General features: G+C 41.9%; 1 protein-coding gene across 29 annotated transcripts in view; it reads right to left on the minus strand.

The window, feature by feature from the left end:
• Neb (nebulin) overlaps positions 1-14,116 on the minus strand; it is a 202,159-nt gene that overhangs the window by 18,104 nt on the left and 169,939 nt on the right. For 12 of the 29 annotated variants that reach the window (XM_006497751.1, XM_011239032.1, XM_006497774.1 and 9 more), the window contains 11 exons: positions 12,817-12,921; positions 10,424-10,534; positions 9,849-9,959; positions 9,194-9,307; positions 8,162-8,266; positions 7,325-7,429; positions 6,628-6,732; positions 5,913-6,005; positions 4,734-4,826; positions 3,089-3,181; positions 2,548-2,640 (listed from right to left, as the gene is read on the minus strand). In XM_006497751.1, coding sequence (XP_006497814.1) covers positions 2,548-2,640; positions 3,089-3,181; positions 4,734-4,826; positions 5,913-6,005; positions 6,628-6,732; positions 7,325-7,429; positions 8,162-8,266; positions 9,194-9,307; positions 9,849-9,959; positions 10,424-10,534; positions 12,817-12,921 — 1,128 coding nt within the window. Of the gene's footprint in view, positions 1-1,611; positions 1,705-2,547; positions 2,641-3,088; positions 3,182-4,733; positions 4,827-5,912; positions 6,006-6,627; positions 6,733-7,324; positions 7,430-8,161; positions 8,267-9,193; positions 9,308-9,848; positions 9,960-10,423; positions 10,535-12,816; positions 12,922-14,116 lie in introns of all 29 variants that reach the window. The other 17 variants (XM_006497767.1, XM_006497764.1, XM_006497760.1 and 14 more) reach the window with 10 other exon arrangements.

Below are 14,116 nucleotides of genomic sequence, written 5' to 3' on the forward strand. Positions count from 1 at the left end.
GCACTGTGTGAGAAATCATTGCTCATCCCTACTCTAGCCTAAGAATTAAAGAAGAAATACAAACAGTTTTACAAGATCATATACATGCTCAGTATGTGGAAGAGATAACATTATCAAGTTAGCAGCGAACAGTTCTCTTTTCTACATAAAACGTGTGTCTTAGAGCATAGCAGGCACTTACAACTACAGTCTGAATCTGTATTCTCTGGCTACTTTGGTCTTTGTTAAGGTTACAGAAAGTCTACATTTAATATACAGTCTTGCCTAGTGTATCTAAAAGGCCTGTGCACCGCTGGGTAAGGTTGTCTAACATAACCTGTGAGAAGAATACAAATCATACTTTAACAAAGAAAAAGTTGTCCAGGGCCATTAGAATAGTTTCAAACAGATATACAAGAATTCACTGTGATATAGAAATGACTAAAATTTTAAAAGGCAACAACTTTCCCCCCAAAAGGAATAATGAGCTCATAGAAAAAAACAGTAGACAGCTCAAAAGAAATATCAACATACAATGAAACTCACGGTTACGGAGACGTTGTTAGTAAGCAGTAATTAGGGACAAAACACAAAGTGGACTCCAAAGGAGATACTGCTCTACTGTGTGAGAGAGCCAGTTGTTAGGAAGTACTCAACCAAAATGAAGTGAATTTCAGGTCAACCCTCCTCCCCAAGAGTGGATCCAGTTTTCAGAAGATACATAAATCTCCATTTCAAGCCTAGAAGTTCCTTATATGGAAGGATAACAAGTAATTTATTCTGGTAAGGGTTTTTTTTTTTAAGGAATATAAGTTAATAAAAGAAAATAATGTAAATTCATGTTCTGATTTAATTAGCATGTTTTATAAAACCATGCCTATGAAACTAGGGCCGGGGAGGCTGAGGCAGGAGGGTGGCATGTTTAAAGTCACCCTAGCCTACATAGGATGATCCTGTCTTTTAAAAAAAATGGAAAGCATAGATTTCTAGTCATGTGATGGCTCGTTTAGAACAACTATCAAAGTAAGTCTTTTGGTTCCAATACTTGAGTCCATCTCTATCTATGCACATAGGACCTGTGGTCAAGTCACCACTTTCCCAAGCCAGGGAGCTGTTCTCACATACAGCCTTGGACCAGTGTCTTGTTGCACTAACCCAGAAACATCAGATTGAAAGATTTCCAAGGAAATACAAGCTCCCAGTTTTGGGTCATTTGGAAGTCATTTAATTTCAAGAGGACCAAGACTAACAATGTTGAAAAGGAAAAGAACCAATTCAAAATGTTAAGGGAGGGGCCTAAGTGGTAGAGCACTGGCTTAACCCATGCAAGGCCATGAGTCCAATTCCCAACACCACATACAGACACAAAGTTAATACAGATATACCCACACATCTAACATAAAGAAGGTTTAAAGAAGGTTTAAGGGGTATTTCAGAAAGTACAAAGCATTGGTTTAAAATGGTAAGTAAAATATCCATGGCAGAAGGATTCAGTTGGTGAGGGTTTTTTTTGTTTGTGGGGTTTTTTTCCCCCAAGTATTTGTTAAATTATTATAAAGGGGTAAATGGTAAGGATTTTGTTTTATCGAAATTGTTTTTAATATGGAGTTAAAGGAACTTTCTCGCAAATACCGAGCTAAAGTTTTCTTGATTGCGCTTGGCTCTCTCCATCTCTGGAGTGACAGGTAAGGGGGTCCCCTTGCTCAGGTTCTCTTTGTACAGTATCTGCGTGCACAGAACCAACAGTCACATCAGCAATGGATCCATCTTTCAGGTAGATCTCATCTTAAAATAAATCACCACGAGTTCCTGTCCTTACAAAGAACGAAAATAAACCTGCAAAATAGAGCAAGTGCGGACTGCCGTTGTGCGTTTAGTTGTCCCCTGTACAGTAGTTGGTCTCCTGGTAACACTGATGCACACACAGGGTTGCTTAGCTTATGTATAACTTCTCAAATAGAGAGGATTGGGCTCGACCAGACAGCACGTAAGCTAACTGAAGTTACTATCTATAATGAGTTAGAGACAACATTGAAAAACAGAGGACTTGAGATTAAATAAATCTCTATGAACATTTAAACTACTGATCCTGAATACATCCCGAAGGAAACAAACAAACAAACAGAGCTCCCTGACATAAGTAAATCTTCCTGAGCCATATAAATTGGTCTGTTGTTGTCAAATGAAGATGTTTTAAGAAACATGACCACTTAGGAAAAGCTACAAATATTTAAAAAAAAAAATCAAGTCACAGTAAATATGATTCTGGTTAGTACTGACCTTTGGGGAAGGATGTTAGATTTAACTTTTGACCTGTGCCATACTAGTTAGACTGGAGGAAGGAAACTGAGAAATTATGGGTTTTTAAGGAAAGTGATTTAAAGAAAACAGTTAAAATTTCACACCATTGTTAAAAATTTCATTAGATTTGGGTGGAAATCTGAAGTAATACTGGCATCATTCCTTCATTATATGAACTTAGTAATTTTACATTTGTTTGTTAAAGATATTAATGTGACCGTATTATAATAAGTATTAGGGTCAGGATTTTTTGCCCCTAAGAAATACCGAGCTAAAGTTCTCTTGATTGCGTTTGACTCTCTCCATCTCTGGAGTGATAGCTGTAGGGGTTCCTTTTCCCAAACTTTCTTTGTACAAAACCTGTGAGATACAAGAAAGTACCCAGAAAACATTCAAAACAAGCAGAGACGGAGGAAGGGGGTAGGTTGGGGTGTGGGTGAGGAGGGCGATTTTAGAGAGCAGTATTTAGTCAGGGTAATGTTCTGAAAGTGACAACTTTACAGATGCACTTTACACTGCTATGTCTTAGGTACAGCAGGAAGCACTGGGTTCCAGGGTTCAAGCACCCCAAGGAAGCTTGTTAATGCTGCTAACAGTGTTTCAGATCTAGCTCACACCAGTCAGTTGCTGAAACTGTTAAAGAGCGAAGAGTGGCCAATTCTGCATCAGGTCAGGTGGTTTTCATCAGAGGATGATACACAAAACACACACTGAGTCGTTAAGCTGTTACTTTGAAAAGTAGAACGGGAGGTTATTCTGGTAGTTTTTTTATGGGACAGAATGTCTTATTTCATGTATCTGTAAATACCGAGCTAAAGTTCTCTTGGTTGCGTTTGACTCTCTCAATCTCTGGAGTGACAGTGGTCGGGATGCCTGTTCCCGGGTTTTCTTTGTACATAACCTGCAGAATAATTAGAATACCCAGAAAGCAGAGTCACCACAAATGGTTCAGATTATAGCTCCGGGAGGGAGCTTTGCTGAGCGCCCATAAAAGCAAGCTGCCTTTGCAAGATGAACTCAGGGACAGAGGAAAAGAAGTCCATAAATATTTGTAGAAATTTTGCCCACTAGAAAACTAGAAACTCAATTTTGCATTTTCCACAGCCAATACTTAGTATCTTCTTAAAATGCTTTAAATGACGATAATAAGTTTAATAAACAATGAGAACCCTTTTGACTGGCACGTGCAAAGCCTTGGGTTCAGTTTCCAGTAACCACCCCATCAAAAAAAAAAAAAAACCCAAACCAAAAAAAACAAAAATAAAAGCAAACCAAATCCAAAGTAACCATTTTACTGCACCCAGGCTAGTGCCTGGAGCATAACTATGCCTACATATTTGTACTCAAAGCACATGTCTATTTTAGAATTTTCTAACCATGTGGTGTTCTAGTTCTCACTTCTTCAGAGTCATTGAGAATTTTATGTATTTCCTAATACAATTCTTACCGTTTTACCTTTTATTTCTCCCTCTATTTTTGGGACAGGCTCTTATGCTACTTAGCCCTGACTAGTGTTAACCTCCCAGAAATCCTGATTCAGCCTGCTGAGTGCTGGGACCACAGGCTCGCATCACCGCTCCCAGCTCTACTGAGCCTCAGCTGATCCCTAGCTGGACATCTCATACGAGCTGACAGACTTTGCCTTCCAGGAAGAGCGTCTCTGTCTGAATGATTACAGGATCAAGGAAGCCAGTGCTTGTTGCCTGGTCTTTTTTTCCCTGTGTGTATTTTTATGTTTTATTTGCACTGTTGGGACCAAACTCAGGGCCTGAGTGCATGGTAGGCATGTGCTCCATCACTGAACAGTGTCCTCTGTCCCTGCCCTAAATCTATGTTTCCTCTTAGGGCTATCATCAATAGACATTAAAACAAAACAAAACAAAACAAAAAAACACAGTAAGTGATCCCCACTTTCTAAATCTCTTGTCTCTCTCTCCTTCCTTCCTTCCTTCCTTCCTTCCTTCCTTCCTTCCTTCCTTCCTTCCTTCCTTCCTTCCTCCCTCCCTCCCTCCCTCCCTCCCTTCCTTCCTCCCTCCCTCCCTGCCTCCCTCCCTTCTTTCCTTCCTTAATAAGTTTCAACCTAAGCCTGGCTTGGTGGTACACACCATGAATGCACATGGTGGCTGAGGCAAGTGGAGCACCTGGATCAAACAAAATTACAGAAATTACTGCAACCCAATGCAACACAGAACCCCTGGGCTTGTTTTGTTTTCTTCAGGTTAGTGGACAGAGAATTCAAAAGGAAGTTGGCAACGGAGAAGTTCGAGTATAACAAGGAGTACTAGGGAGTGAGCTACTGCTAGACTGAGGTCTCCTGGCAACCTGAGGGGGACAAGGGAGGAGTCACAGCATCCCCAGGTATTGGGGGGGCCTTTAGCAGAAGGAAGGGGTGGATGAAACTAGGGTGCCGATTGAGAGGGTCTTACAAATGCATGCCAAGTAAGAGTCAGTACCGAGCTAATGTGCTTCTGGGTCTCCTTGACGCGTTTCACTTCGGGCAGGTCAGGGATCGGAGTTCCTTGTCCGATTGCTTCTTTATACTTGACCTACATGGAGATGGGGACAGAAAGGTGTTACTGCATGCTGAATTCTTCCTACTACATATGTGTGGTTGATCAGTGTCCTGTATTCACGGGGGTTGGAGATTGTAATATTTAGGACACATCCTACCACAGAGTCACACATAACTTTTCTTTAGTTCTGTGTTGTCTCGAGACAAGATCTCACTTGTGTAGACCAGGCTGACCTCAGACTCACAAGAGGTCCACTTGCCCCCGCCTTTTTCTTAATTAGTGCTTGCCATGCGTGGTGGCTTCCTGTTTTCCAGTTCTGAGCCACGGCAGCAAACAAGCACGTTTTCCCTTCCACCTCTTTTTCAAATGTATAGATAGAAAATTTATTCTATTCTATCACAAGCAACCTCAGCCTCCAGCATTTGTACTTCCTTTGTGCAATACTTTGCTGGTTTTTTTTGTTTGTTTGTTTGTTTTTGTTTTTGTTTTACACAGAGGGAGCACTGTGAAGCTCTTGGGCTTATCTGACTGGGTAGCATTGTTCCTCTTTACTCTGGGGCTGTCACTAATAAAATTATGGCTACTGTACACAAACACTGCAGGAGTAAAATCTGCCAATGCAGGCAGCTAGCGAGGACAGGCAGTGTGCACTTCCTTCTGGATTATATTGAATGAAGGGATGATTCGTGCCCCAGGTAGGATAAGATGGGAAGCCATAGATTTATATTATCAGAAAGGATTATTTTTCTGGGCTTTTCCATTTCACAGTTTTGGGAGGCAACTGGAATCAGGGTATGTAGAAGTAGGAAGAGGCCTCCTGCCCACCAGCCTTCTCATAACCAACAGTCCACTTGCTTAGGACAGATGTAGCCACACACGAGTCTCCAGAAAGGCTTACTCTTTGATGTGGATGTAGTTTCTCATAAGCCTCTGCTTTCCACAGCTATTTTCGTCTTCATCAAAACCTCCACTAGCATATAGCATGTGATGACGGCAGTGCACAGGCACCTGCTTTTAGGTTGGACACTGTTTCTGGTGTCAAGTTCTGAGTGTAACTCAGAAGTCACAGATTTATCCAAGACAGGCGGAGAATGGCACAAGTGACTGACGTGTCCTTACCGAGCTAATGTGGTCCTGCGTTTGCTTCACTCTGAGCATCTCAGGCGTCTTTCCAATTGCCGTCCCCGGGGATACATCCTCTTTATATAAAACCTGGGCATTCAGAATCAGGAGAGTGTTAACCACAAAGAGGGAAACCTGGGCAATGCCTGGAGAAAGGGCAGTGCCAGGCCTCTGTGAAAACCAAGACAATACACGGTATCTCCAGGCAAGATCTGAAGTACAGCATCTGATGTTCTCCTGTCAGAATCAAAGCCTGAAATCATATAGGCAAGGCTGGTCACTTTCCAGCTCTTGATAGTTCTATTTAGAATATCACAGGATATTAATACAGGATGAGAAAAAAAAACCCAAAACGATTAAAAACCACAGAACTCATTAAAGAAATGCACAGTCAGTCCGTTATTTTGGAGAAGGCTAATAGAAAACCACATCACAAAGAAATCCACCTTCTTGGAACAAGACAATGTGTGTTACTGTCGGAGTTACTGTTTGAGATTAAAGAATACAAAGAAAGTTATTTTGTTAGATTTAAGTTATTCCAAATGTTCTCAGGAGTGATGATTTAGAAGTTGGGGGCTTTTATCGGGGACCTACTAGCATTAACTGGACAAGTTAGAGGTTAATTGCCTGGGTCAGCATGGGCCCACGGACCTTCTTAAAGAGAACGCCATTGTTAGGTTAGCATTAGATGGAAAGCAAACAGTAAATGTACCGAGCTGAAATTCTTTTGGTTTTCTTTAACACGCAGTATTTCTGGCGTGTCTTGAACAACTGTAATTTTCCCTTTACTGTTTTTAAGGTCACACTGGTATTGAAGCTATAAAGAAAGAGTAAAATATCCTGTTAAGATGTCAACATTCCCTTTACATGCTTTATAATTACTCTGTGTTGTGGATGGGAGGTTAAAAGTTTACATCAATGAGAGCCCATGCCACTGCAACCACAATGTGGTGGTCAAAGTCAATTCTTTAATAAGAACTTGGGAGAGAAACGAGTTTTAGTGATGGGGTATTGCTAGAGACTTTCTGGGGTGGAACCTGAAACCTCAGACGTCATGAAGCCCATGCTCTAATGCCAAGCTATGTGTGCCCCCAGAAACAGAAACTAAATTTTAAGAACCTAAAGTGCATAAAAATGTTAAAAGTATTTCTTGCTTTGAATTAGTTTTAGAAGGACATGTCACCAGTTTTTTAAAAAAACTGGTTAAAAGATAGTGATAGTTTGTATTTAGTGACACCAGGCCACCTACTGAGCAGGGAACACTTTCATGCTCACAGAGTAAGCCCAGAGAAGATTCATGTGCACCCCTCTGCCTTCATGGGATACCAAGTGTGCGTCCCCAAAGCCACCCCACTTTAGCCTGCTGGATCCCACCAGTGGGCTGGGCCTTAGTGGAAATAGAGACTTACCAGGCTGAAGTTCTTCTGGTTCTCGCGGACTCTTTGCATCTCTGGCGTGTCCAAGACAGTCTCATAATATGACATGGACTTCTCTGCATCTTCCTTGTACTTTTTCTGGGAAAAGGTTCCAAGGAATAGATGGGATGAGCCCCATAGTTATATTGGCCGGGAAACCTAGACCAGCCCTTCCATTGCAGCAGACAGAAAGTTTGCCCATGCAGGCATAACCTGATCATCACTGAAGAGGACAACAAATTAATATGTCCTGTTGGTCTTTATTTTTGTGTTTTATATTTGTTTAGTTTGGTTTGTGGGACAGCCCACACTGGCCTCTTGTTCCCTTCTCCCCAAGTACTGAGGTGACAGGTGTGTGCCACCACACCCAGCTTCTGTGCAGGAAGGGGGAAGCTATCCAGCCTGGCGTGCCGTGGTTGTGTGGCTCACGTAGATCATTCGGCCTCAGCCATGAGTGGGTGGTCTACTTTGGGTCTTCTGCTTGTGCTCACACACCTTAAACCCACACTATAACAGATGCTAACATATTCATGAATCCGGAATTATACCACAGATACCCTCTTCAGAACTTGGAAATTCCCTCACAGTGTTTTGAGGTTTTTCTTCCTGTGCTTAGTGACCCAGGCTATCACACTCTGCCACTGAGGTACCCACATCCAAACCCTTCTCAAAATCTATCTTTCAATCTGAAATCTCAGTTCGGACTCAGATCTGCATTGGAAGTAAAGGCCTTCTGGTTTGGTGTGGCGGTGGTGGTGGCGGTGGGGGATGGAGATCCGAGAAAACAATGCCTTAGGGATACAGAAGCCTTTGCCCTAAGGCAAACCTTACCTGGCTGGAAAGGTTCTTCACTTGCTGAGCATGGATAATTTCTGGGGTATCAACAACAGAAGTAAAATTGGCCTTTTCCATTTCTGCCGATTGCTTGTACTTAATCTGTGAAAGGACAGCCAACAGTCTGGTGAGTGCTCACCATATGCATAGCAGCACCTCTTAGCTTGGTTGAATGAAGAAGTGATCATATTTATTTCTTCTGGCACTCAATACATTTCTGTTGTGTTTAGACTCTTTAAAGTTTTAAATTTTTCTATGTACAGGTGGTGTACCTGTATGTATGTTTGCCCATCATATGCACCCCTGCTGCCTACAGAGACCAGAGAAAGATGTCAGAGCGCCTGGAAATGAAGTTACCGAGGGCAGTGAGCAGCATGAGGGTGCTGCGGTTCTGATCCAGGCTCTCCACAGGAAGAGCCAACGCCTTCAACCGCTGAGCCATTTTTCCTGTCAGTGTTTATTGAATTATATTAACTAATGAGACGCAGGAAAGGTCTTGCCTGTTGAAAGACTGACTGTCCACTTAGAGGCAAAATAACTTCAGGCAAAGGGATAATCAGGTAGCTAGACAGGAAGGCAGGGGGTTGTTTACATAAGACCTGGCACCAGGGAGCCCTAGACAACACTGGATGCCTACAAAGATGTGTTTAAAATTCAGGTCTATAAAGCACCGGGAAAAAAACACAATCTAATGAAGGCATTCTTAGTGCCACATACGGAGTGGATTGAGTAAGAAACATGGGTGTCAGAATCTGCCCCAGTTCCACGAAGTCATTCGGTCCTCCAGCTTTGGCACTTTTTTTTTTTTTTTTTTTTTTTGATGTCCCCAGTGGCTGTAGACTCAGAAAGGCAGAGACAGAAGGAGCCTGACAAAGAGACCCTGGGCTTTATATTATATTTCATCCAGCAGATGCTTAAAGATGCTAAACATATGTCACTGTCAAACAAGGAAAATGACAGAGGACCAACAGCACGTCCTTATAACCATGGCCACCATTTGGAGAGGCGCGCCTTCCCAGAAGCGCTGACCTGGCTGGCAATGTCGGTAGCATTCCTGGCCCGCATAAAATCTGGAGTCTCGTTGGCCATGGCATTCAGGCCTCTTCCTTTGACTTCCAGCTCCAGGTCTCGCTTATATTCTTTCTGTAGAAGAATTGTTTGTTCGTTTTAAAGAAAAAGGTCCCCTACTCTCTTTGAGTAGGGAGACAGAATGAATTAAAAATCCACATAACACGCTCCTCAGTGGTTGCAGATGCTGCCCTTGCCAGCTACCTCAATGGACAGGATGGCATGCTTGTTCATCCTGCTCTAGGTACAGCAACATTAATCAAGGGAAGTCCGTTAATACAGAAAGTAAAGTTTAAATCTGGTTTGGTACATATTAGGATTAGATTTAGGTGCAAGCCATTCCAGTGTGGTGTGATATTTTAAGTGACCATTGTGAGCACATCACAACTAAATCAAGTAATATTAGATACTAGCGGGTTATGACAACCTCTAGAGACACATACTGATTTCATATCTACTCATCAGAAATTGACATGAATTTTATTTAGCAGTTAATAATTATTCTGGGTATAAAGTTTGGAATGCAAAACTTATTTTCCCTTTCTCTTGGTCTCCCTTGGGTAGGATGAAGGTGCATTATGAGTTATGTGCGTGCAGTGGCTGGCCATGGTCTTACCTCATTGAGGATCTGAGTGGCATTCTTGGCTCTCAGCATGTCAGGAGTATCTTCCATCTCAGTGAGACCTCTGCCTCGGATGCTTTCTTCCAGGTCTTTCCTATACTCTTTCTAGATTACAAAAATAAAACCAACAAAACTGACAAGAAAGCCTGGATCATTCTCACAGGTGAAAAGCCAGAACTAAACTGAAATGAATCAATGAATAAATAAGTATGACAATTATTCCAGTTTTTAACAGTCCATGGTTGAGTAAGTAAATACATGAGAAGATGCAGGGTGTGTGGTTCACAGTTGCTGTTAATAATTAAATCCAAGACTGGAAATTAATAGAATGCCTAGGTAGGCATGTTTTATTAGATTTTTCTATAGACAACTAAGGTAGGCATGTTTTCATTAGATATTTCATTTTAAAAATTAGAAGAATTAAAACGGGTCATAGATTAGACAGTAGTACCAAACATGGAAACGCGACCTGAAAGGCTGAGTCAGGTGGGACCCAGGCAGGAACACACGATGAATCATTAGTGTGATTATTGGGTGAAGGGGGAAGGGGAAGCCCACGTGGTTACTACCTCGCTTGCTATTTTGGTTGCATGTCTGACATGTAACAATGCTGGCGTGACCTCCAGGCCCGTCAGGTTTCTGCCTTTAATGGACTCTTCATAATCTTTCCTATATTCTTTCTAATATGAGTGAGAAGGAAAAAAACAAAGACTCTGTTAGAATCCACATTTCGGTCCAAAGAAGGAAAGTATGTTTTCTTTCTGACAAAAGTCACGTGTTGGAAGCTGTCTCATTGTTCTGGAAATATTTTGCTGGCAGAAAATGGCTCCAAAGAAACTCTGAAGTTTGTTGATGACTCCCTGAAGTCTGTCTGAGGTTGTGATGGAGCTGACCTTAACCAAAATGGGCCACCGGCTTGAAATCTGCTCTCTTCCTGAGACTGTCCCATTTATTCACTTTTATTATTTCCATATTATGGGTGACATGTGTGTGAAGACAGGAGCATACACATGCCACAGCATGTACACTGCAGTACAAGCATGGAGGGCAGGGGGCAGCTCTCAGCAGTTGTTTCTCTCCTTGGGACTTGTGGGTCTTCAAGATGGAACTCAGGTTGTCGGCTTTTGCTTCAAGTGCTTTACACACTGAGCCCACTTTAAACGTCATTGTATTGTACTGTACTGTACTGTATTTTTATATGTATGGGAGTTTTGCCTGCTTAGGCCAGCAGAGGGTGTTAGATTCCTCAGGAACTGGCATTTTAGACAGTTGTGAGCTACTATGTGGGTGCTGGAAATCAAACCTGGACCCTCTGAAAGAGCAGCCAGTGCTCCTAACTCCTGAGCCACTTCTTCAGTTCCTTCACTATATATATATATGTATATGTGTAGGACAAAGTATTTTATTTCAGATTTGCAGCAGCTCCGGGGGATGAAAGTAGAAAGAAAAAGCCTGGGGGACTGAATCTGCATTGGCACTTTCTATTCTTATGCATTTGACTGTTTAAGGGATGCGCTAGGCTGGCTTTGAACCCATGACCCTTCTGCACCAGCCTCCTGGGTGCTGAGGTTACAGATGTATACCACTGCCCCTATTGTATCCTCCCTTACTATCCCTTCATTTAACAGCCAACATCTAGCATGTGCCAGTGCTTTGTTAGGCCCTGAAATTACAGTGCCAGACAGTCATGTCCTCTTGGTCCCGAGGGAAGCAACAAGGGGCTCATGGCTTATTTTAATCCCTGAACAGACTTGGTGAACAGTGAGGCAGGAGCATAGGAATCTGTGGTTCCATCCATGATTGAGAGAAAGGGCTATTCTCCTTTCTCCTGATCTCTTCAGCTCCATTCTCACAGAGACCAGGAATAGATATTAGAAGCATGCCTTTGCAACTTCTCATCTTCATGGTTTGAAATCTCCCCAAAAGTTGCAGGAGCACTCCTATAATGCCCAATTCAGAGTCACCAATTATTCGAACCTATTTTAAAGCTTTCCATGACCTGCATTCCACATACCAGAAAAGTCCACAAACTACTTGTCTTTAAAAAAAAATGCTATTATACTTGGAGACAGGCTTCATGGAGAAGAAGCAAACAAGACCCTCAGAGGGCTCATTTCCCTGGGAGTCTTAAGTAAAATTCCATTCTCCACAAAGATTCAAAGTGAAAAAGGTTTGTTTATAAAATATCTCTGCTTTTCACTTAGGGAATATGGCATTTGACTTGGGGTTTTCATACATATATATAATATACTTTGTTCATAACCGCACCCCCACCCCCACCCCATCTCAGGCTACATCTTTTTGTCTTTCTTTTCTTCCCTTCTTCCCTTCTGGTCTTCACAAATAGTTTCCTCTCTGTATTAATGTCCTTTAAAAAAAAATCTAGATTCTGTAAACATAGGACAATTGTCTTAGCCTGGCTTATTTAACATGATGACCTCCAGTTGCATCTATTTCCATGCAAGTCACATGACTCCCTCTTTATGGCTTTCCCATATGTATTTATCTGTTGATGGGAAAGTAGCCTGATTGCCTCACTTGGCTGTAGGAAACACTGGCACAGTAAACATGGATGTACAGGTACAGGTCCACTCTTGCTTGGCTTGGGGCATCCCACTAAGTGGCGTTTGTGGCAAAGCCATAATGCACCTGTGCAGCGGGAACTTTTCATTCCGTAAAGAAAAATTCAAATTGTACTCCACATAATTTTTTTTTCGGTTTTAGAAATAAGTGTATTCTGATTTTCTGAAAATGTTGGAACAAAACATGTATGCCAAATACTACTCAAAACATCTTAAAGAAAATAATTGAACTGTAGAATTTCTGCAGTGAGCAAGATTTCCGGTTACAAAGCTGTACCTCCTACCACTTTGGGACAATGTTCTAGGAGGCTGGAAAGGTTCCTGATTGAGCTGGCATTCTTTGGTTTGATGGTGTCACTGTTGTGTAGTGTAGGACTTACCCCACTCTGCATCTGCTGAGACTCTTTGGCAGTGATGTATGTTGGAGTCTCAAAGTCCAGCATGGGCTTGCCTCGTTCTTTTTCATATTTTTCTTTGTATTTCACCTAGTGATGAGAAGGTCTGTTAAGTCTTTCACTGCTTGTCAATTCCTAGACAGAGACTCTATCTACAGACAGTAATTTATTGATTCATTTAATATTATCCGAGACAGGTTCTCACAATAAAGCACAGGCTGCCCTTGAACTTGAGTCCTCTAGCCTTAGCTTCCTGTGTACCAGGATTATAGGACTGGGCCACTGCCCAACTAGGGAAAGAGCTTTCAGTTGACGAATTCTGTCTAGTTGGCTCAGCTTATTGCCACTCAAAATAACTTTTCTACTGTGTTACAGATGTGGACCCTTTTAAGTTGATGTCTGTGGATGGAGAGTCAATGCTGTCTGAAAAGAACAATCTACAGTGTTTAGATTTAATTTAGAAACACAAAAGAATCATTGGCAACAATTAGCTGGCAAAAATATTGGTTTTTGGAAATGATTTTTGGAGAAAAATGCCCATATATGAGGCCATCCAAGATATGGATATATGAATTTTGACAATAAATAGCATTTTTTGATATTTCTGATAAATCCTCTAGTTCTTTCATAATAACTATTACTACCAGACACCTGTGGTCTCCACTGACTGTAGAACATGTGAGGCTTTAAAAGCAAATAGCTCCCCCTGGGGCGCCACTGTCTATGTACTTTACTATTTATTATAGCTTTGCACTTAAAGGAAATGTAATTTATAGCTGGACTGAATAAGCCTTACATTATCAAGTCAAATTGCCTCCTCCTTACATACACAGAAGATATATGTAAGGGGGTTACATATACAGAAGATTTCACAAAGGAGAAACTGAGAGATAGAAAGACAAGGGCCCTTCCACCCATGACCTCAATGGCATTGTTCAACTCAGTGCTCTTGGTTATGATGGGACACAGGAAGAGGTAACACACTGCTTTACCCGGGATGTGGGAGCACCTATAGTAACTCAGCCCTCTGGCTAATACCCCAGGACACCCCATAATGGTAAGATTGTGGTAACAAGACTATGTAAGTAGTAAGTTCTTTCTTCTAAGAAAAATTATAACACTCAGAGACTCCTCCAGTGCTGGATCTGATCATGTCACTTGTCCAGTAAAATCTTCCCCTTGCACTCCCTGTCATCTCTTGGTGTTTCCTGGCTTGGGACATAGGGGAACTAACTGCCATGCTTCCAGCCCTGTCATAACATGAATAACAAACACTACAGCATGT

This window comes from Mus musculus, chromosome 2 (assembly GCF_000001635.26).
Source record: "Mus musculus strain C57BL/6J chromosome 2, GRCm38.p6 C57BL/6J".
Classification (NCBI taxonomy): Eukaryota; Metazoa; Chordata; class Mammalia; order Rodentia; family Muridae; genus Mus; species Mus musculus.